Here is a 21,025-nt window from a genome sequence, read left to right on the forward strand (position 1 = left end):
CACGCGCCCACACCTGGCGTTCTGGAAAGGCACAGCATACAATACGCCGTAAAACGTGAACTCCGGGGTGGACACCGTCCTCCAAGTCCGCCGGGTGCTTCGTCATCCCATTACCGTATGTTTATATGTAGATACTCATATGCGTATTCCTACCTTGGGGCATGCATTTCGAGACTAGAGGGACTCATTGGAGCCCTATTACTGTTCTCACTACCGGAGCAAGCGAGCAATCTTTCGCTCGTCAAGAAACAACGAGAGTATCGCCAACTCGAAACAACCAAAGAAGGCAGGAAATCCCCGGATGAGTTGGGGTCCAGCAGTCCCTTGGATAAGGCACTACAAAACTGGTCGCATTCCGATCGCGTCCGAGACCAGCCAACAACAGCAGCGAGAGAATAAGAAAGACACAGGTGATCTAGATTGGATCGGGCTCAATGTTGCGCAACTCATGTGACCTGCGTGAAGACAGCTGGTTGAGGAGTCAGCATTCAGTCGTACCTATACAGAACGAAATGCACGTCTGACATTAACCCTTCGCTTCGTCCCAGGGCCTCGGTATAGGCTTGCTGTCAACTGGAACTGGACTAGGTATGGAGAAGGATCAAAGGCCCGGCACGCACGTAAGGCTAGGTACTCGGGGTACTCAACTCAGGGTAACGTAGCGGTCTGCTTACATGTCAAGCGAAGTAAGTAGGTAGGTATTCGAGTCATTACCTAAGTACTTATGCATCAATCATACGGTCCTGCGGAACGAATGTGCTATACCTACCACCACAGCAGCAAGCAAGTCTCAAACATGCTGTAGCTTACCACGGTATACATCCACGGATATGCTGTTATTCTAGAAACGGGATACAAGTCTGAGACACTCATACCAGCATTCCTAGCCGTCTGATTATTAATTGGTGCGCCTACAATCTGGGTGAGTCATCTCTATAAGATGACGAGTCTCACCAAGGCAAGACAGCATCGTACAATGTGTACGCACTACCTCGCCTGGGATCGCATCGCATCGCCGAGCAACAGCGGAATCGCGGAACAGGTGGCTCGGAGCCGAGTTCAGCCAAAACCCTGTCTGAGCATGATATGTCCGACATGTTCGGTTCCTCATACGCAGCTGTTAATTAAGCCCCGGGCAAACGTAATCATCGATGAGCTGTTTGTCTTACACTACTACCTGACCTGGAGGTGGCCAGAGTCTCGCATACTTAGGGACGACAACCCTGCATTATTCAGCTCTGAACCCAGAAAGTACCTTACCTACAGTAAGTAATCAAGTACCTAGATACATCCCAAACCCAATGTAGGTACCTACCTTAGCGGGATCCCTAGGGGCTTAATACTAGGCGGTGGTGGGGGCCCTTCAGTGTCTATAGTAGGTACATACAGCATCTACAGGACCTACTACGTACACTACAGCGTCTGAGCTAGGTAGCTAAGTAAGTACATAGGTACCGTAGTCGGTAACATAACCCAGCCGGGACATTGCCTGCTTAGGAAATTTACTCGTTACCTACTACGTACACACAGTCACAATCGTGATGACCAACATCGTCACCAACTGTATCAAATTTGGGGGCTAATATTCACCTACCTAAACCGACACGGCATTGCAACCTGCTTCATCCAGCGGGAGATAGCCTGCTTCTTGCTTTCTACTCTACGGCGCCCTACACGTCTTGCATAATAACAGAAAGCAACCTGCAGATTGATATACGTCAAGCCGTCCTCGCCAGACGAATGTTTGCCCGCCACGCCAGCCTGCCATTGCGTCACCTGAGCGCTGTCGCGAGCAGGGGAGCGGCTCTTCCAGAGACCAAGGTCTTGACCCTGCGCATGAGACAGACTACTGGCATCAGAGAATCACCGTTTGCCTTTACCAGTCCGAGTTTCCAGATGTCTCGTTGCCAGTCGTCGTCATCGGATGTGGCGGCCCCCAACGACACCAGGATCAACTTTGCTGCTGGTGCTGATGAGGCCACCTTGATGGCGGCTCTGCAAGATCTACTCGATTCGGTAGGAAAAGGGGGTCGCTGGACCTTGATCCCCAGCGGCCAAGGGCTGGAGAGGGGTTTCAGATTCAAGAATTTCGCGAAGACGTGGGTGAGTCAGTCCAGAGAAATCGCATTTCTACTGCTTGTCTGCTTGCATCTCCCATGATACATATTCCACATACGGTACATGCATACATATACATACAAACCTCCAAAGGGGAGGCAAAGGAGGCGGCATCTGCGGTAGAGGCGCCCTTTCATGTAAATGGCTTGGCTTCTCATCCCGTGGAAGACGTTATACGCCGCAGGCCATTACCTCAGCTGCTCAAATCTTGTAGCAGCAGCAGCAAAAGAGTACCTATGTGCATTCGAAGGTCCTACTGCATGGTGTGAATCGACGGTCTACTGAGTGTGCTTATGCAACGCTGTGCCACACTGCCGCCTGTCCCTCAATCCCACACGCAACATCGCGAAAGGCTCAAAGAGGAAGCAGCGCGGCGCTCACAACCACACCTCGCTCGTATCACTATCGCCAATAATTTTCCAGGGTCCTACCTACTTGTATGAGCTAAGCTTAGCGACGTCAATATGATGACGGAAGCCCTCTTGAAACCCGAACCTACCTAGGGTACTTAATCCTGCTGCTGCCACCTACTTACGTGCAGCTAACAAATCTCCATACTCTCCAGCCGGGTTGGTGTCCGAGTGGAAACTCTACCCGGCGAGATGCCCAATAAGGCTGCATGCTGCGAAACACCGAAGCTGAAAAGACGATCAGAGTAAATCGTGACCCCCGCAGGATGCTACCTATTGTCCAGGATATTACCTACACAACATTATCTACACTATTCCTTCGCTTTTCCCTTCAGCCCCCCCTAATATAGCCTTTCTCTCGTGTAGCCGTATGCGTATCACGCATGCGAATCCTTTTGTATCACGCAAGTATTCCCCAAGCGAGGGAAAGTCGTTGTACAGGAGAGCAAATCAATACCACCACATGGTGTTATGGTCACAAACAACTTTTTCTCAGCTGACTCATACCTCTATCGACTCTAGGACTTCATGACGGCCGTTTCGCTGCAATGCAAGCTCAAGAATCACCACCCGGAGTGGTCCAATGTATGTTTCCCATATTTCCCGCCAACCATCCATTCTACCTATCTACACTAGTTCCTACGCCTTAACCCCCTTTTGATGTCATGTTGCGAAAAGATATCAAGTATATTCCCCCTATCTTCATCTCTTGTTGCTCCTCGCACTGCGTTCATCCGTCCATGCTACCCGCCTCCTTGATTGTCACATCTTACCTTACGCCTACACCACTGTCACATATATCACCCCGTTACACACCCCTCATTAGAGTTGCAAAGTTCTTCTTGGCTCCTCGCGAGATATGGCCATTTTTTCTCTTGGTGGTTACTCTAAGAACACATAACGGATGAACTCAAAAACTTGCATACCAAACCAAGCTGGTATCTAAAGCATGCGAGCAAGATGAGTATTGCGGCTCTGCTGTCGCATTATCGCCACATGAAGAAAACATGTTCCAACACAACACACAGTCGCCCACAGCAACACCTTCCCGCAAAACTCAGAAATTAACTTCATCTCCGCAAACTTAATTTACCTATCGAACTATGTGGTGTATTGGGTTCGATTATCAACAACACTATTAGTATTCATCACAAGCTCATTGGTCCCAACATGTTTGATCCAACTTCACCCCTCTCTATCCCTCCCATCACCCCCTGTCTCTCTCTCTTATATAGATAGACTCTGTCTCCCCCAACCAACCCAAGCAGGAAGAACTCTACTGACGCGAAACTCGCAAGGTTTACAACACAACACACATCCGCTGGACCACGCACAACCCCGCGGGTCTCTCTGCAAAAGACGTCGAGTTGGCGCAGCTGTGCGACGCCCTGGCGCGCGATTTCGGCGAAGTCGTCACCACTGACAACGAAAGCGGTAGCAGTGGCACTCTGAAACAAGTAACTGAGCGCGTCGTTGGCATTGCGGGTGATTGCTGCACGCCTAAGACAGCCGCAACGACGTAGGTCTTTCTATTGATCAGTCAGCCCACTAGTCACGTTGACAAGTTTATCCGCCCGATCATCTGAGTAATCCGATGCGTTAGTCATGCTTAGATAACCTCGGGACTAAACATAGTCAAATTCAACTACCTGGAAAGGACAACTATGAGTTTGTGTTGTCGAAGGGAGGTAAGTAGGTAGGTAGATAGGCAGAGTAATCTGAGGAAAATTATATCGCAGTGCTATTCATAGTGATTACATCGTAGCTCACTCAGCCTCGTCTCTCACTGTATTCCTATTCAATGATACTCAAAAGATCACTCACTCAATCAGTGATAGCATCACCATTCATCTTCCTGGTAGTCCAACCCTCTATCCATTGAGAAAACGCACGGAAAACACACAAGGACTTTATCTATCACGGGTTTTGCTATTATATGCTCACTCCCCTTGAAGATAACATCACTGTTCTACTTTGAATATGACCACTTATAAGAGATGAATATTCCTTCCTACATCTATATACAACGCGTAACTCCTCCAGGGGCCAAAATTTCTTCCATTGGGAGTTGCGTAATGCCATTATCTACATTGTCCTTCTCTGCCGTAGAAGTCGTCCGTATCATAGCTCTATACTACCCCATTCCGACATCTTTACATGTAGAAATAGATAAACACCGCCACAGCAGTGGAATCAGCGGGTAAATAACTCCTGTCGTCAAACTAATTAAATATCATGAAATAAAAGGTAAACACATACATGTGTTGTTCCACGAAAGCCTTGCAGCGAATATATGTCTTAGAAATCTGCGGCGTGACCACGCAAATGAAAACGATTGATTCACCGTGCCTCACTGTGAGGTACAGATACCCCGACTTCTAAGTAGTATACGTGTAATTAAGGAACAAGACAAGACACGGCATGTCGTCCTGCTTCTGCTTGACAAGACCATCTCCGAGAAGCTCTAAGGATATCCGATCGTACCGCCTCTTCAGTCTCGACTGTTGTTGGCGAGCTAAAGATCAACGGTTTAAGCTAGTAGATCCTATCAACTCATCGTGAAAAGGAAAGATAAGAAAAATTGTTACTTGTTATAAGATGAAGTCGAAGCATTATCACATATTACAAGCTTCACCAAGAGACATCAAGCGTTCAGCATTTTGTGAATTTTCTGATATTATTGTTTAGCGAAGGGCTTATTAATCTTGAGCATTAGTCTAACTAGGGTTTTGTTTTTCATATCTATCGTCATTAAAGAATTGTACAACCTGGCTTTCGAAAAATAAATATGTACACTGCCAGGTATCGTACTGTCGTAAGCATCTCGGTCAAACCGAAGGCCTGCCTGCAATCTCGATGCATTCAGTCCATGTTGTTTCACCAAAAGTGTCTTGCACTATTGGCATCAGAAGCACTCATATGCTGTCTATCACCACAGCTCATGTAAAATGATTTGGAATTACCAACTGCGTGTAAAAGCCGATTTTGGACCGTCACCAGCAATTTACTCGGCCTTCTTAGCCTTCATGGCGGCCATCTTCCTCTCTCGGCGGCGCTTAGCAGCCTCAGGGCCAGACTCGGTGTCTAGCATGTAATCCCACCAGCGGAAGCTGGAGGCATAGTTGCCGATGAAGCGCTCGTGGTGAATATCATGGTGCTCAGCTCCAGCCCAGAAGGGAAGGAAGTGTCGCAAGCTCCAAGGGAAGTCGTAACCACTGTGAGAATCAATGGCCTGGCACAGACGGCCAACAATCCACAAGTACATAGTGAAAAGATGCAAGTCTCCTGTCAACGAAACCCAAAGGATAGGAGATCCAACTGTCCCCAAGGCAAGGAGCATGACTTCAATCGGCGAGGCATATTCAGCAGCCAAACCGAAAGGAGCAGAATATGTATGGTGAAGCTTGTGAATCATCTTGTAAAGGGGGCCATAGTGCAGAGCTCGGTGGAACCAGTAGTGCCAAGTATCCTCCATGACAAAGAAGATAGCAATGTGGAAAGCCATCTTGCCGAGCGAAGGGAAGGGAACGCCATAGTCCATGCCGAAGTAGGTCGCAATAGGGTGGAAGAGCCAGATCTGAGGAAGCTCGACCGTGAAGTGGCTGAGAAGAACAAGGCTAGCGCATTCCCATTGTTCTTTCCATGTGGGTATTTTTTGCTATTTAAGGGGTTAGTCAAATGAGCATGGAGCATGGCTGCAGAGTTGATAGGGCGCACGTTTTGAATTTTGTACTTGTTGAAATAAGGGATTCGGTCGATAATCATCCAAGGCAAACATCTGCCAAAGTAGATGGTCTCGTGTAAAACAAAACTCATGATGCCGGTTGCGAGCACATCGTTCTGCATCCAGAGATACCAGGCCTGTCAACTGTTTAGCATCGATCGATCGCAGTTTGAAGAAGGCGAACTAACAGCCCAGAGGCGCTCGGCAATGTTGAGCTGAACATTGTATTTGGAGACTTCTTCGAAGACGTTCGAGAAGGTTTCGGGTTGGCTAAAGGCGCCGATGAGAGTCGAGTTCCTACGCAAATTGAATGTCAGTAACCAAAGGTTCAGCGGCGGTGATGTTTCGAAGTACTCGAGGAGCACGAATCATGAAGAAGCACTAGGGGATCTTACAGGGTGGCCATAGTGGTTGTTCTCACTCAATGACTCGGTTTATTGAAGGGATGCACCAAAGAGTGAACGATGCTTGGTAGCTTGGTCCTGCAGGGAAAAAGAAGGAAAAGGACTCCCAGTTTTAAGTATTTCAATGAATGGTCAAAGGGTTACAGGCGAAAGCTCGATAAGGAGGCGATTAGGAGATTTACTATGTACTAGGGGTATGCGGGTTCCTGAGCAACCCTGTCAATTGGCAGCAAACAGCCAATCAGCAGAGATGCTGCCACAATGAGGCCACTGGAAGTTGGGGATTCCGTGAGCGAGGGCGTGGGGCAGAGCGACAATAGTTAATCTTATCGCGTTCGTATTCGGATTTCGATGCTGGACAGGTCGGAATTGTCTTTGATCGCGTGTCGTGTCGTGTGGCTAGACAAGAATGTGGAGAAAGGAGGAATCATTGGGTGGGCGGCGCTGGGAAAAGAAAAAGTCCGGAACCTAGCGGCAGCTCCCGTCGCGCCGCTGCTTGCCGTCTGTCCGCCAGCTGTCAGTCTAGCACAACTAGGTACCCATATACCTACTTATGTACCTAAAGTAGGTAGGTAGGAAAGCACCTATGTAAGTACCTATGTATATAATATGAGAAAATTGCTAGGTATGTATGTGGTCATAGCTTCCTTCCCATTTACACCCGCATGCCTCATGACCTCATAGGTACCAGGTGCAGGTGGTACATGTTTGTCTACTACTTCGTACCTATGTAGGTAAGTGATTATGTACATATTGCAGTATCAATTTGAACTTCTCGAGGGAAAAATAAACCCCCCAAAACCGAAATAACTAGGTATCGAACCACTGTCGATACATGTTCCAACTTGTGGAAACCGCAATAGCAAATACCGTACAACACCATTCTGGCATTCTATGATACCGGTACTTGGGTATCATCCTGTTTGCTGATTTCCCCACTGCTAGCTGGGCGGTCTAGCCTTTTGGTCCAACCTGTGAAATCTTACTTACCTTGCACATTAACCGCCCAGAATATCCCGTACTCGTACACGCACGCAATAGCTTGTTGGCGGAGTGGTTGCGGCTCTCTTAGAGGTGGCATGATCTAACACAGGGGATGACCAGCTTTTTCCACGCTCGTTTTTGTACACCGACACATGAATATTGCTTGTAATTTGCCTTAGCCGAGAGCATCGACCCATTTCTGACGAACAATGTCGATATTAGCCGAGTAAGTCGACACACCCAGCCCTACGCCACCTAAACCCAACGCAGCACCCACTACATCTCACAGTTCTTTTGTCCTTGCTAACAGACTTCTGCCAACAAGCCAAGTCCGCCGTTTAGATGCCCACTTAGATGGCATCATTTATGCAACTATAACAAGCCCCCAAGCCCATCCCACAAGTGAGGTTGCTGTACAGCTGAATAATGTGCTGCAGACCCCTCGGGTCAAGGATTTGTTAAAGATCATAAAGGCATTATCAGCCACGCCAGGGTCACAAGCTGCTCTTCCGCCTTCACAACTGCAGTATCTCCTTGCACAGTCAAATCTGTTAGCTGACCGGTCGCCTGAGGAGTTACAACTAAATCAGTATGAATCTGAGCTCGAATGGCTCCTGGTCAGCAAGGCTGCCGTTCAGACGTATGGCCTCGTTCTGGACATGCTTTTAGACCAAATTGTGCCTCTAAGTGATCATATATGGTACTGGGATTATGTCTTGTCATCGCCATTATCTACTACTCTTCATATGGTTCAGATCTCTCCTGCCAAGTTTTGGATATGGGCTTCAGAGGTATATGAAGACAGCAAGGCTCGGCTGCAACGATATGCTACAGGGAATGCCATGAATACTGAGTCAGAAGCGACACCATCCAACGCCGCCACATCTAATAAGGAACCACAGTGGCGACGATTTTATGCTATTGTTCAAACAACTATTCTTGAAAAATCTCTTGCTGATGTTCAACGACGATTGATGTCACCTGTAGCACTGTGTCGCGCAGAAGCCAGGAGGAAGCAAGCAAAACTAAAGAAGCTACGAGAAATGACAGCTAGTGGACTTGGTGTTCTCATTGATGAAGGATTCGCGTTCACTGGTATTGGGGCTGACGATGGAAGGAGTGACAGCGAGCTTTCTCCGCCCAACAGTCAAGAGTGGAAAGGAGTGGTTGAAAGAAGCGTGGCTCTCATGGACATGATGCTTCGTGACGTTCTAGATCTGGAGCTCAACACGAGTCAGATGGAAGATAAGGTGTTTGCCGCTGTGGCTGAAGATGCATTGTGTATTCAAGCCGAGGAAGATGACTTGAGTCGCCCGGCTGTCGTTGCTAAGCGACTACACGCATTGCTGGATGATCAATTACCCTGGAACCTGACGACAGCAAGAAGAGTAGTCGAGAAGAACGGACGACCATCCCGACTGGTCAGATATTGGCTGCCCGCGACAGCGCTCTTACTTTCTTCAACCACAATTCTCCGCATATTTGTCAACAAAAGGCAAGAGATTCTAGATTGGGTCCGAGACCTAGGTGCCACTGTCCGCGACTTCTGGTTCAATTGGGTCATAGAACCTGTGAGAAAGGTGATAGGAACAATCCGTCACGATGCCAACAGTGAGATTGCCATCATGAGCCGGGATAGCCTCAAAGCCGATAGGGAAAGCTTGGAGCGTATGGTAGTGGACTTTACTCTTGACAAGTCCAATAACGCATCTGATGCTTCAGCCATGTCAGAGGCACAAATCGCTGACATTCGGGCGAAGGTACGCGAGGGAGATGTGACGCCCATTCTCCGCGCTTACGAAAAAGACCTGAGGAGCCCCTTCATGGGTACTGTGCGTGGGGACCTCGTCCGCACTCTGCTCATCCAGGTTCAGAAGACAAAGGTCGACGTCGAGGTTGCGATGAGCGGCATTGACTCTCTGCTAAGGAGCCAGGAACTCGTTTTCGGCTTTGTTGGACTCACGCCCGGTATACTCGTATCCGTCGGAGCAGCACGATACCTCTTCAGCGCCTTTGGTGGACGGAGAGGGTACTCCGAGAAGCGGAAAGCAGGGAGATGTGTACGTGTTCTACGAAACATCGATCGCGTCTTTTCCGAAGCGGCGCCCACACAAACCAACGTCCTCCCTTATAAGGATCACGGTTACCTCATCTGCGAAGTCCATGTCTTACGCCGACTCGCGCACAAACTCCTCCCAGCCGAGATCGAGAAGGACTTTTTGGAGGATCTGGATGACCTCGCCAACCTACGAGGCGTTCAATACCAGCAGCGAGCCCTAGACCGGATCCGGTGGGCTTATTCAAAGTGGCTCCAATAGTAACCGTTGATACTCCCATAGTTCTACAACGCTGCATACCTATCTATAGCATAGCATAGCGATGGTAAAAATAAACCTTAGGATATTGAGTGCAAATCATTCTATAGGGGTAGTTGCTTATAGGAAGAAAAAAAAAAGCGATAGTTTCTCTCAGCCAATTTACAGTTGTTAAGATGAAGTAGGCGTATCCTGGTATCACTGGCACAAATTATCTGCATGGTGAACTGGATCACAAAGGTATTTCCTTAGGTCAGAGTAGAACTGTAATGTATTCTTTTATTGTTCACTCCAATAGCCTATGGCTATCTCGACCCACTCACTGCCCACGGCTTTACAGCGGCTGCCAGTACATCTGCAGCGACACAGCCTTCTGCGTGGTGAAAACGACACCCTTGTCCTGGCCGCCGGGCGCAGAGGCGACGTAGAAGGTCGAGGCGCCGTCGTACGTGAGGTACTTGCCGTCGTACCCGAAGCTGCTCTCGGCGTTGCCCGCGGCGCAGCTGAGGGATGCGTCTGCGAGAATCTGGCAGGGCCCTTTGCTCGTCTTCAGCGCGAAGGTCTTGCCGTCGCCGCTGGGCGTCGCCGTGTATGTCGCTGGCGTCCCGGACGCGCGGTACCAGTTGCCTGCGCTGATCATGAAGCCGTCGGGAAGAACCTTCACGTATCCTTTCCCTGCAAGGGCGCCGGGCACGCCGGTCGGCACGGAAGTGGCGGTGGGAGTCGGCGTCGAGCCCTTGGTAGTGGTAGTGGTGGTGGGCGTCGAACCCGCGTACTTGGGGAGGTACTTGATTCCTGTCTTCGGACAGGTTGATCCAGAACCCACCGGGACCACCGGGGCGAAGTCGCCGCTCTGGATCGAGCCCCGCACGCGGTAGTGGTACCATAGCTCGTTCAGCGAGCTGCCGCTGCACCGGATGACTACCTCTTGTCCGTGGTGCGCCGTCAACGCTGCCTGGATCGCCGCGAGCGTGTACGTCGCTGTGGACGAGGGCACGATGCCCGCGGCGGCGAGCCAGTCGTACGTCGGGAGCGACTTGAACAGATCCACGGCGCGCGTGAAGTAGTCGGCGACCTCGTCCGTGGGCTGGTAGTTGGAGTAGCACTGGGGTTCCAGCGTCGACATGCACGTGCCGTGCTTGCCGAACTCGTGCTGCCAAAAGCTTTCGTCATTGCCTTTGTAGTCCTTCCAGTACACTTGCATCGCCTTCAGCGTGCAGGGGGCCTTCTCCTTCAGGATGTCGGTGATGTTGGTGTATGCCCTGTTGGGATCGCAGTTCTGTTCATATGTTCCGTCGCAGTTATCGGGCCTGTGCGCTTTGTAAGTCGAGTTCGAAGATCTATATATTTACTCATCCACTCCTTGCTATCCGTGACCGGCGCCGAGAGAAGCGGATAAGAACGTACCAGAGACCGTGGAGAGTCCACGAGTCTGAAGGCCCGGTGGAAGGCGCGGTATCCCAGAACTGGGTCAATAGTACAGCGCCGCCAGGAGCTTCGAAGCAGCAGAGGTCCTCGACGACCGTCGTATTCGAGCAGCTGTAGGGCAGGTCGGCGGGACAGCTAACGGATGCGGCAGCCGCCGAGCCGACGACGGCTAGGCCGGTGACTGCGATCTTGGAAAACATGGCTTCACTATCTCACACGATTTGGAGACGGGGGGGACCCTTTTCTCTTCTACTACTTCTTCTTTCTTCAACTACGACACATAGGAGGATCACGACTTCAACGAGTAGGCAATGAGGGGATTCGATCTCTTAAGTACCGCATGTGAGATCCATCCCGTCAGGACCCTCTTTCGTCCCACGTTTCTTCTTTATCGTGAGTACCTACTTAGTCACGAGAGTGTACCCAATTACTTACTATAACCCCTGCGTGGGAGAAGGAAAAACAAGCAAAAAGAGAGACCAGCACTAGATAATAGATTAGTTGTAGATGAGCGCAAACGGGCGATACCGATTGGTCTGTTCGCTTCGCGATAAAACCATTGTCCAGCTGGGCGAGAAAAGGCTGGCGGGCTAGATTGTAGGTCGTCTCGCAGAGGCGCGAGTTGAGCTTCCTCTTCGGGACGCGCTGCGATTGCTCTAGTGGTGCCGCCGTCTGTTTGCCACCCCACTGGCGCTGGGACAACTTTGTTCAGCTGGATGGAGTTCCCGTAGCAGTAAAGGAATGTTGGCTTTTTGCCTCACATTTCGCTCACACATGATTCAACGGGTATGTTTGATGAGAGACAGTTGCGTGCACGTGTTCTGACCACGTGATGGCGCAGTGTGTTGCAATTTGCTGGTGACCCGCGGGGTGAACCCTGGCTTGCCTTTTTGGTTGGCAAGAAAGTGGCATGCGTGCGGGAAATTTAGAGCTAATTATCGTATTTCTGCCATTTCCATGTATCATACATATAATTTACCCGCTTCCTAAGACGGTGGGTTGGTTGGTAGATGGAGGTCGCCCGAAAGTCGACGGCTGATGGGCCGGCGAGATGGTCTACTGCAGGTACATTTATCTGCGTTATCTCATTCCGCCTCCACAGATTACTTAGACGGATGTCGGCTTTCTCCAAATTGTTGCTTTCCGTGCGGGAAAAGCCCAAGATAATGGCTACTGAGACTGTTCTCAAATCCAAGATAGTGCTGTCTACTTATGACGGAGTACATCCATTGGTCTCCTTTATTACTTTCTGAATACCTCCTGTTGCAGCAACCTCATATGAGAAGCAAATATCTCTTCTAATTGATATCATGATCTAGTAACCGGCCCTCTCAGACAATTTTTGTATTTAATCCTGTTTGTTTTATGGTACCCTTCATTCGAGATTCACCTCTTGTCTCATTAGCCTAGACGATATCAAGAAAGAGAAGCGATTCTACGGTAGTGTGACATTAATTAGCAATACAATAAACCAGGTAAAAGACAGTCGCCTTTGTGTTTGAAGTCCTTATTGATTCTGCCTCAAGAGTAGAGAAAGCTGTCGGTTTCAACACTACGAGAGCAACCGAAGCTGATCTGGATTGGGGTAAGATTGTAGGATGCCTACCTCTGATGATGGTCATCGTCAATTGGGATGCACTTTTACCTGGTGGTGTCATCGCGATGGTAGATCGACTATGGGCTACGCTTCTCGGCGAAGCCTCAGTTCACTGAGGCGTGATCTAGTCAAGTGGTGTATGACTTTCAAAAGTATGAAAGATATCCAGGACGAATACGTCGGGTGACACATAATCAAGCCAAAAGCTTCTGCCTCGAGCATTTTTGTACACTATGGCAGGTGCCTAATCAAAAGCTAATGCTTGCCTGCTCGCCCCAGCTTTTGACTACCGTACTCGCCAGTAAGAATCGGAAAGGTGTAAAGGTGTCAAGTCAAGCAAAATTCCAAATGTGTATGTGTATGGATTGGTGCCTAGGACAGCCAGTATGCGGAATCTCTACCTGCTTGGATAACAGGTGTTGGGGGGATTTAACGAGTAAACTATGCCGATCTGATGAAACTTGAATACAGAAATCTTTAACCTGATGGAGGATATAATATACTTACGATGTGCCAGGTGGCGTTCAGATGGTTCCAATGTGAGTTGAGGCGGATGTACCGCTGATATCGAATACTTCCCTCGCCCCAAACGTAACAGATAAAGTACTACCATTATGCAGGCCCCTACCAGCCTGCCTCGGTACCTATATATGTATCTAGTGGTAGGCAGGTAGGTCTAAAGTACGAAGTATGCTGAGTCGATGATAAAACAAAGGAAGCTGGCTGAGTTTGTGTAGTAGCAACCTTGGAAGAGGTAGGTATCTAAACTTAAAGTAACATCGATACATCGATACATCCCTACATCCCACACTTTTTCCTTCTGTTTCCGTCTTTCGTCTCTCCCTCAATCACACGCTTTCGACACCTTCAGCCCCGGTCTCACTCTTATTCGCCTACGCACCTCGAATACGCCACCCGCCCTTTACATGTACCGATACCGATACTAGCCTGAACAACTCTTCAAGAGTGCTAAAAAAGTGCCCAAAAGTGAACAAGAGCGTCCCGAATCCGTCTCGTCCGTCCGTCTAAGTAACCCAACATCCATCCTGATCCGTTACTATTCAAATCCCCACTGCCTACTAGGCAGATCCTAGGGTCTTGCCAACACCCCCAGCCGCCTCGTCATAGTGCCGTCCACTGATGTCCACGTAGTCTAGTACCAACCCAGTTAGATAATCCATCTGCGCCAAGGCTGCATGTATCACGGCTGCCATCGATCCCGCCGCATCTGACAGACAACCGACGACACATGGTCCTCATCCCGTCCATTCCCATCCCGTCCTGAGCCGTCTTGAATACCTGAATACCTGAATACCACTTGTCTAACCATTGACCCAACATTGCGCTGTCGCTGTTGCTGCCGTTTCCGTTGCCGTTTCTTCTGTTACCGCCCCATCTCCTGCCCGTAAAACGACCTCCCCTATCTTCACCATGTCGGGGAACCGCAACTATGATTTCCTTGTAGGTTTGCTATCTATCTATTCCCCAGAATCTGGCACCCCTACCCAAGCCACGCCCTTTTCGGCCTACCCGAGACATCTGAATACCAGTGTCTGTGCTACAGATACGGCAAATCCGACTGACTTGGAATGGCGGTGGATAGATCAAACTCCTGCTGATCGGCGACTCGGGTGTGGGCAAATCATGCTGCCTGCTACGGTTTAGCGAAGACTCATTCACGCCATCTTTCATCACAACTATCGGCATCGACTTCAAGATTCGGACCATTGAGCTAGATGGCAAGCGTGTGAAGCTACAGATATGGGATACTGCTGGCCAGGAACGATTCCGAACCATCACAACAGCCTACTATCGTGGTGCCATGGGCATCCTCCTCGTTTACGATGTCACCGACCAGAGATCTTTCGAAAGTAAGCCCGGCTACTCTACATATCCCTCATATGATACACCGCCATTACCCGGCCTTGTGACCCTTGCCACAAGAAACCAGGCCTCTATACGATGTGCTAGCCTGATGATTGGCAGGAGCATCTTTAAATCAAACTTTCCAAGGAATTTGCTGACGCTCGCTTTTATATAGACATCCGAACATGGTTCGCGAACGTAGAACAACACGCTACCGAAGGGGTCAATAAGATCTTGATTGGCAACAAGTGCGACTGGGAAGAGAAGCGTGTAGTATCAACAGAGCAAGGCGAGGCCCTGGCGAAAGAGTTGGGCATCCCGTTCCTTGAAGTATCCGCTAAAAGCAACATCAACATCGACAAGGCCTTCTACAACCTGGCCGCCGACATCAAGAAACGAATTATCGATACCTCCAAGTCCGATCCCTCTTCATCGTCCAATGTCGCAGTCGGTCGCGCAGCTACAGAATCTGGTGGCGGCAAATGTTGCTAAGTTTGGAGTGTATACTACCGCCATCAATGCAGCCTTCAGATGAGTGAGGTAGAGACGGTGATCGGAAAGAGGCGGAAACAGGAAACGAGACTACATAGGGGCCCTCTGGTCTCACAGCTTTGTTGAGCTCGTTGGTCTAGCTTCGAAACAATGTGGGAGGAACTTAGCGTTAATATCATGTGTTCCCTAAGCGTCGAACAATAGATCGAGGGTATGAATTACGGAGAGCAAGAAGATGAAGGAAACAGCCCCCCAAAATGTCGACGGTCTGTATCATCAATCAAAGGGGGGGGAGCAAATTTCGTCGTTTTGGGGGATTTGATCAGAGAGAGGGTGCTTTCATCATAGAGATTCCCGGAAGCATCTGAGAAACGCAGCACAGCACAACACCCTTGTCTTAGCCTCGGAACAACGGGGGAAGAGGCAAACTATCGTCTATCGGAGTTTGGTTGATATGGGGACTTAATACACTTTATTTCTCAGTCCACGAGCGGATATGTGCCTCACGTAGTATACTTCTGAAATGTAGTATGCTACAGATTGCTAAAAGGAAGAAGAAAAAAGGTGCAAATGGTGAAGTTGACAATGATATCAGGTGATGCGAAACTTGGGGGCTTAGCTCTGTCACTATCCGGATCTGTTTGAATTTACCAGAGAATCGTAGCATTAACTATCCTAGTTTCCTGCCATGACGGGTCATTTCTCTTCCCGGTACCTCCAAACCTCAGGTTCAGCTCGCGACGATGCCAGTTCTGCACAAAGCGATAAGCTTCCGGCTGATCCGTGAAAGGGATAATGAACCGAGGGTACTGCTTGTGCCTCTGGTTGCTCTCTTCCACTTCGCGTGCGGCCTCGACGGTACCGTTCGTCTCGGCGTATTCCTGCTCGCTTATTATCTCGTTGCTTAAACCTTCCTCCATCGAGCCCCTGCTAGATGATGGCGATCTCCTATTATCCGGGTTGTTGTCCCCTTCTACGCGCACCCGGTCCTTGGATTTCAAAATCGCTTTTCCGAAGGGGAGAATGCCCTTTTCGAGATCCGTGACCCGCCACGCGAGATATCGCCGCTTGCCGTCCATTTCGATGGCGCTGCGCATCGTGTCGACTGATAGCCGGCCCCCGTCGAGACGCACGTGCACGAGGTGAGGCGAGCCGGCGCGCGCGGCTAGCTTGTCTATGAACCCGCCCTCGAGATACATGTCTGTGATCTTCGCCGGGTTCAGACGGGACTGCGTGAGGTACAGGGGCTGGCTGTGCGGCACGAGCGTGAACGTCCGGATCAAGTGCGCCACGTCCTCGCCTGTCTCCGTGCGCCAGAGCCCGCGCGGCAGCGGCTGCTGCTGCATGTGCGACCGCGCGTGGTGCGCGCCGGGGACGTGCGCCTTGCCGAGCTCCCAGAGGTATTCTACTCGGTCCTTGTACGCGGACGCGGCCTCGTGCGAGTCGAAGAGGATGAAGTAGTGCCCTTTTGGCTCGAGGGTGTCTGGGTCTCGGGCTTGGATCACTGCGCACGTGGGAGATAATTAGTTTTACTCTCTTTCGATATTCGAGGGAGAAGGGGGATTTGGTTGATTGGTAGGGAGACAAAGTGTCTTTCTTACCTCTGATAATCCCGCCCACCCAGCCCTCGACGTGCTTCCCCTTCATACCGAGACGGAGGAAATCGCTCTCAAGCAGGTTCTTGCTCGCGGCCGAGAGGATCAGCATGCTTTTGGCGCGGGTGGCATTTGAGAAGAAATTTGGCGCATCTTCGGCTGCATTTTGTAGTAGATCTTGTATATCCCAGGACCAAGGTAGACGGGGAGGCTCTTCGTCGACGTTGGGTGGCCAGCGCTTTTTGATCCAGGATGGATCGCCTTTGGAAGCTAACTTTGCCTTTGCTTCTTCGGGGAGTAGTTTCTCGAAGAGCGAGGGCCCCTTTTCTTGCGACGGCACGCTATGCTGCTGATCATTACTGTCTTCTTGCTGCTGGTCGTTACTGCTACGACCGTCACCGTCACCGTTACCGTCACCGTCGTGGTAGAACGCTGGAGAGATGGTTGCGGGTCGCCATGCTGCAGCTGCCGATCGCAAGAGAGGCCGGTGGAGCTGTCTTAGGAGCATGAGGCGACGTACTGAAGGGCCCTGCACATTGTAGAGCTTTCGGGTGCTGGGTTGAGATTGTCAAGCTTTGGAGTTCGATATCAGCTTGGAGCTTTGTGAGAATTCGGCCCTCGAAGAGATTGTTGTATGCAGATTGATTCTTTTGTTATAACGATATATTTCTGCTATATGCATCTGGCTGAGGACTCAAACGAAGACCTCGATTCGGGAGAAATGAATTGTCTCGAGCTCGTTTTGTTTCCTTCTCTGGTTCATTCTTTGAAATAATGCATTCTCACTGAAGTGTTGAATTCATCTGAAACAGGAATCGACTCTATTATCTGACATCTTATTGTTGATGTGCGTACCTACTCTTTCCCTCGAGTCGATACCGGCACGGTCTGCTTTGAATACAGCGAACATGGCTCAACCCAAGACGATTAAATTTCTTTCAACAGTCTAACAGTACATCATATACCATAATGACAGTAGGAAACGATGAAATTCAATTCACCTCAAGTTTTGAGAGAAGCGTCTCCATTTCACAATCAGTCAGAGGGCCGAGTAGTTATGCATCTAAGAGCCATTACACCCACTGATTATGCGGCTAAGCAGCATACCTATGCGAGTGGACTTCAGAGCATTTTTGTAGTTTGTGTAGAACATTCAAGTTCGAGCGACAGAGTGTCTAGATAATGATGGGCACAGTAATAAAACTAAATGTATCCCCATAATCCATAAAAAGTCGCAGACAAAAAATGAGGGACGAATACAAGACGCGCATTCAGCCAACGGATGTGGTTGGACAGAAAAATCCAACCCACAAGAACGCCGCCAAGATATTCCTTCACCCAACACCGTTCGACCAAGCCGGATTTGCGAATGGGGGCATTTGTCTTGTTGAAGTGAACGGCGTACAGCGAGAGGCTGTTACTTGGCGCGGTGATACCAAGGTCGCTAACAATATCGCCTCCATCAGCCGAGTTTTCCAGGATGTCGCCAATATTGAGCTTGGTCAGATTATTCGGATAGTTCCTGGCGGCGCTGTCGCAAGTGCTCAGATTGTCGTTATAAGAGAGACAACATCCGGCCCTTTTCTCCCAGACTCTGGTGCTGAGCATGATCGATGGGTGCATCATCTCGAATATAAACTTGGTGGGGTCAACTATAAACCCTTGCTTTTCAATTACAAGAACTAACTATCACCCTAGAACTGGCGGAATATATTCTACCTGGGACACCTTTCGAGGATGTCTCCTTGAGGGGATTCCAGCGGTCTTTCATTGTAGAATCCGTTAATGGAAGCGCAAAAGGGGTTGTGAAATACGATCCTGCTACCACGGTCGTCGAAATCTCTAATGATGAAGCTGTCGGCGATGTGGGTAAGCTTAGTCTTCAGCCTCTGCCAAATATGGGCCGACAGATTGAGCAACTAAATGATTTCTTTGATGAGTATGACATAGAGTTAGCGAATAATGCAATACCTCCGTTTACATGCGGGATTGTTATCGATGGCACTCATGGTACTGGCAAAACGATGCTTCTGGACCATCTCGCCGCGACGCGCTGGGGGCGAGTGGTACGGATCACAGAAGATGATAAGCCTTCGGCAATCCAGACCAGTTTCGAGACAGCTATAGAACAGCGCGGGGCAATAATGATTCTAATCGACGATATTCTTACGCTCATAGGGAAAAACAATGCAAACAGACCAGGTTACATGAAAGCCATCAAAACCGGACTGGACGAGTTAGCAAAGAAGGCACAGGCAGACAATCGACGACCAAACGTCCTAGTCGTAGCCACTTGTCTCGACTATCTAGAAGACATCCCCTACGATCTTCAGCGTCCTGGTCGATTTTGGCAGCACATCAGCCTTCCTACGCCGGACGCTCCTGGGCGAGCAGAGATTTTACGCTCAATGAAACCGCCGTTCCCTTCAGGGAGATTTGAAAAATACATATCGGATCTTGTAGATCGAACCCATGCATATACAGGAGGCGACCTTCGCAACCTTCTTGCCAAGGCCATGCAAGCACGAAGGAAACGAGTGACGCCTCAATTAGACTCGCCGCTTGAATGGGAGGACGTCGCGAAAATCTTCAGTGAAGTCCGGCCATCTGCCATGAGGGATATCAACCTCAAGCCACCGACGATACACTGGAGCGATATCGGCGGTTATGAAGGTGTCAAGTTAGCGCTGCAGGACGTGTTGAGAACCCCCGACGTGAGTTCAATTTTTCAGATCTACATTGACTTAAACTAACCATGAAAATACTAGGGTCTACAAGAAAACCTTTGGGTGCCGACGAAGGGTGTGCTTCTATACGGCCCACCGGGTTGCTCCAAGACGATGACTGCACAGGCCATGGCCACCGAAACCGGATTCAACTTCTTCGCGGTCAAAGGCGGCGAGCTGCTCAACATGTACGTGGGCGAGACAGAGCGATCGATCCGCAATATCTTCAAACGAGCGGCAGAAGCCAGTCCGAGCATCATCTTCTTCGACGAGATCGACTCGTTAGCAGGGACTCGATCCAGCGGCTCCGGTGGCGGCGGCGTCCAGGCCGTCACTACACTGCTCACGGAGATGGCAGGCTTCGAAGAGCGCGGTAACATCTTCGTGCTGGCAGCCACCAACCGGCCGGATTCCCTGGACCCGGCACTCCTTCGCCCGGGGCGCTTCGACGAACTCATCTACGTGCCTCTCCCGGACGTGAAGGCCCGCGAGGCCATCATCGCGCGGATGTCCAAGAAGCTCCTGTTCCAGGACATAGACGTGGCCGAGCTGGCGCGCATGACGGAGGGGTACTCGGGGGCCGAGGTGGCGAATATATGCGGCAGCGCGTTTAGCAGGAGCCGGGAGGCCGGGGATAGCTCGACTGCCATGGAGGTCCTGCGGGCGAAGATACGGAGTACGCCTAGGGGCGTCACGCAGGAGCATCTGGGCTATTTTAACGAGTGGCATAATCAGAGAAAGGGGATATTTTAAAGAGTAGGCAGAGAAAGAGAAATAAAAATGAATATAAAAGATTTCATGATTAGCTGATAAGTGCTGGCTGTCTATGCTGTGGATTACGTCTTTTGGTCGTAGAGATTGATGATATGAACTCATTTTCATCTTGGGAGAAGGATTTCTTCTGATGATGTGCTATTCGAGCGATGGTAGGATAGCGCCAAGGTAAATTGGATGTGAACATGGCATTGAAATGCTAATGAAGTCCGCTGGTCAATAATTTGACAGCCTTTTGTAGTTATATGTAGTATGATTGTTGAGTAGAAGTCGCATATTTAATATCAAGTGTTTACTTCCAAGTGAGCAGACATATTCGCCTATATATACAGATGCGAAATTAAGTTTCATGTTCACCGGAATACATATCGACGGATTCATTTTGTGTGGGTTGTACTCTCATATTTGCATGCAAGAGAGAATCAGTTGATTATCCTTCGTACTATTGTCGCTCAATTGCCAGGGCAGACTTCCGATATCCGTCTTGATATGTACTGTATCTAGGAGATAAATTCTCAGCCTGTAGCATACGCAGGCGTGAGCGAGAATACCCCTCACGGCCGTTCCCGTCACACGAACTACGATGTCTCGG

General features: G+C 49.8%; 7 protein-coding genes across 7 annotated transcripts; 4 read left to right on the forward strand and 3 right to left on the reverse strand.

Annotated features, from left to right (window-relative positions):
• Positions 1-1,519: 1,519 nt before the first annotated feature.
• F5B22DRAFT_182273 (pterin 4 alpha carbinolamine dehydratase-domain-containing protein) lies at positions 1,520-4,335 on the forward strand. The gene is made up of 4 exons (XM_047969423.1): positions 1,520-2,103; positions 3,051-3,113; positions 3,827-4,047; positions 4,142-4,335. Exons 1-4 carry the CDS (start codon positions 1,741-1,743, stop codon positions 4,143-4,145), a joined length of 651 nt encoding a protein of 216 aa, XP_047830931.1. The 5' UTR covers positions 1,520-1,740; the 3' UTR covers positions 4,146-4,335.
• Positions 4,336-5,186: 851 nt separating this feature from the next.
• F5B22DRAFT_606683 (C-4 sterol methyl oxidase) lies at positions 5,187-7,183 on the reverse strand. The gene is made up of 4 exons (XM_047974941.1): positions 6,648-7,183; positions 6,441-6,549; positions 6,246-6,389; positions 5,187-6,186 (listed from the first exon to the last, which is right to left on the reverse strand). The coding sequence occupies exons 1-4, from the start codon at positions 6,656-6,658 to the stop codon at positions 5,533-5,535; spliced, it is 918 nt and encodes a 305-aa protein (XP_047830932.1). The 5' UTR covers positions 6,659-7,183; the 3' UTR covers positions 5,187-5,532.
• Positions 7,184-7,629: 446 nt separating this feature from the next.
• F5B22DRAFT_182468 (ATP synthase regulation protein NCA2) lies at positions 7,630-10,124 on the forward strand. Its single transcript, XM_047969424.1, has 2 exons — positions 7,630-7,866; positions 7,966-10,124. The coding sequence occupies exons 1-2, from the start codon at positions 7,850-7,852 to the stop codon at positions 9,956-9,958; spliced, it is 2,010 nt and encodes a 669-aa protein (XP_047830933.1). The 5' UTR covers positions 7,630-7,849; the 3' UTR covers positions 9,959-10,124.
• A 165-nt stretch (positions 10,125-10,289) lies between these two features.
• F5B22DRAFT_636366 (ribonuclease t2) lies at positions 10,290-11,583 on the reverse strand (the record flags this gene model as incomplete). Its single annotated transcript, XM_047977278.1, has 2 exons — positions 10,290-11,265; positions 11,363-11,583. The coding sequence occupies 2 exons, from the start codon at positions 11,581-11,583 to the stop codon at positions 10,290-10,292; spliced, it is 1,197 nt and encodes a 398-aa protein (XP_047830934.1).
• A 2,618-nt stretch (positions 11,584-14,201) lies between these two features.
• F5B22DRAFT_182493 (ras family-domain-containing protein) lies at positions 14,202-15,662 on the forward strand. Its single transcript, XM_047969425.1, has 3 exons — positions 14,202-14,441; positions 14,584-14,851; positions 15,022-15,662. The coding sequence occupies exons 1-3, from the start codon at positions 14,412-14,414 to the stop codon at positions 15,336-15,338; spliced, it is 615 nt and encodes a 204-aa protein (XP_047830935.1). The 5' UTR covers positions 14,202-14,411; the 3' UTR covers positions 15,339-15,662.
• F5B22DRAFT_182554 (uncharacterized protein) lies at positions 15,316-17,809 on the reverse strand. The gene is made up of 2 exons (XM_047969426.1): positions 16,940-17,809; positions 15,316-16,842 (listed from the first exon to the last, which is right to left on the reverse strand). The coding sequence occupies exons 1-2, from the start codon at positions 17,439-17,441 to the stop codon at positions 15,986-15,988; spliced, it is 1,359 nt and encodes a 452-aa protein (XP_047830936.1). The 5' UTR covers positions 17,442-17,809; the 3' UTR covers positions 15,316-15,985.
• Positions 17,810-18,089: 280 nt separating this feature from the next.
• Positions 18,090-20,461, forward strand: F5B22DRAFT_606706 (P-loop containing nucleoside triphosphate hydrolase protein). The gene is made up of 3 exons (XM_047974942.1): positions 18,090-18,575; positions 18,632-19,647; positions 19,702-20,461. Exons 1-3 carry the CDS (start codon positions 18,179-18,181, stop codon positions 20,410-20,412), a joined length of 2,124 nt encoding a protein of 707 aa, XP_047830937.1. The 5' UTR covers positions 18,090-18,178; the 3' UTR covers positions 20,413-20,461.
• Positions 20,462-21,025: the final 564 nt, after the last annotated feature.

The sequence above is a fragment of the Xylaria bambusicola genome (assembly GCF_022495145.1).
Source record: "Xylaria bambusicola strain CBS 139988 unplaced genomic scaffold F5B22scaffold_20, whole genome shotgun sequence".
Lineage (NCBI taxonomy): Eukaryota > Fungi > Ascomycota > Sordariomycetes > Xylariales > Xylariaceae > Xylaria > Xylaria bambusicola.

Bases quoted from the DNA above. Each gene is read 5' to 3' on its own strand.
- F5B22DRAFT_606706 (XM_047974942.1), top strand. From the start codon at position 18,179: ATGAGGGACGAATACAAGACGCGCATTCAGCCAACGGATGTGGTTGGA. The intron at 18,576-18,631 runs GTGGGGTCAACT...CTATCACCCTAG, and splicing joins TCATCTCGAATATAAACTTG to AACTGGCGGAATATATTCTA. The intron at 19,648-19,701 runs GTGAGTTCAATT...TGAAAATACTAG, and splicing joins ACGTGTTGAGAACCCCCGAC to GGTCTACAAGAAAACCTTTG.
- F5B22DRAFT_182554 (XM_047969426.1), bottom strand. From the start codon at position 17,441: ATGCTCCTAAGACAGCTCCACCGGCCTCTCTTGCGATCGGCAGCTGCA. The intron at 16,843-16,939 runs GTAAGAAAGACA...CCACGTGCGCAG, and splicing joins GGTGGGCGGGATTATCAGAG to TGATCCAAGCCCGAGACCCA.
- F5B22DRAFT_606683 (XM_047974941.1), bottom strand. The intron at 6,390-6,440 runs GTTAGTTCGCCT...AACAGTTGACAG, and splicing joins TTGCCGAGCGCCTCTGGGCT to GCCTGGTATCTCTGGATGCA. The intron at 6,187-6,245 runs GTGCGCCCTATC...CCCCTTAAATAG, and splicing joins ACAAGTACAAAATTCAAAAC to CAAAAAATACCCACATGGAA.
- F5B22DRAFT_182493 (XM_047969425.1), top strand. From the start codon at position 14,412: ATGTCGGGGAACCGCAACTATGATTTCCTT. The intron at 14,442-14,583 runs GTAGGTTTGCTA...GGCGGTGGATAG, and splicing joins ACCGCAACTATGATTTCCTT to ATCAAACTCCTGCTGATCGG. The intron at 14,852-15,021 runs GTAAGCCCGGCT...GCTTTTATATAG, and splicing joins CGACCAGAGATCTTTCGAAA to ACATCCGAACATGGTTCGCG.
- F5B22DRAFT_182273 (XM_047969423.1), top strand. From the start codon at position 1,741: ATGTTTGCCCGCCACGCCAGCCTGCCATTGCGTCACCTGAGCGCTGTC. The intron at 2,104-3,050 runs GTGAGTCAGTCC...TATCGACTCTAG, and splicing joins AGAATTTCGCGAAGACGTGG to GACTTCATGACGGCCGTTTC. The intron at 3,114-3,826 runs GTATGTTTCCCA...GAAACTCGCAAG, and splicing joins ACCACCCGGAGTGGTCCAAT to GTTTACAACACAACACACAT.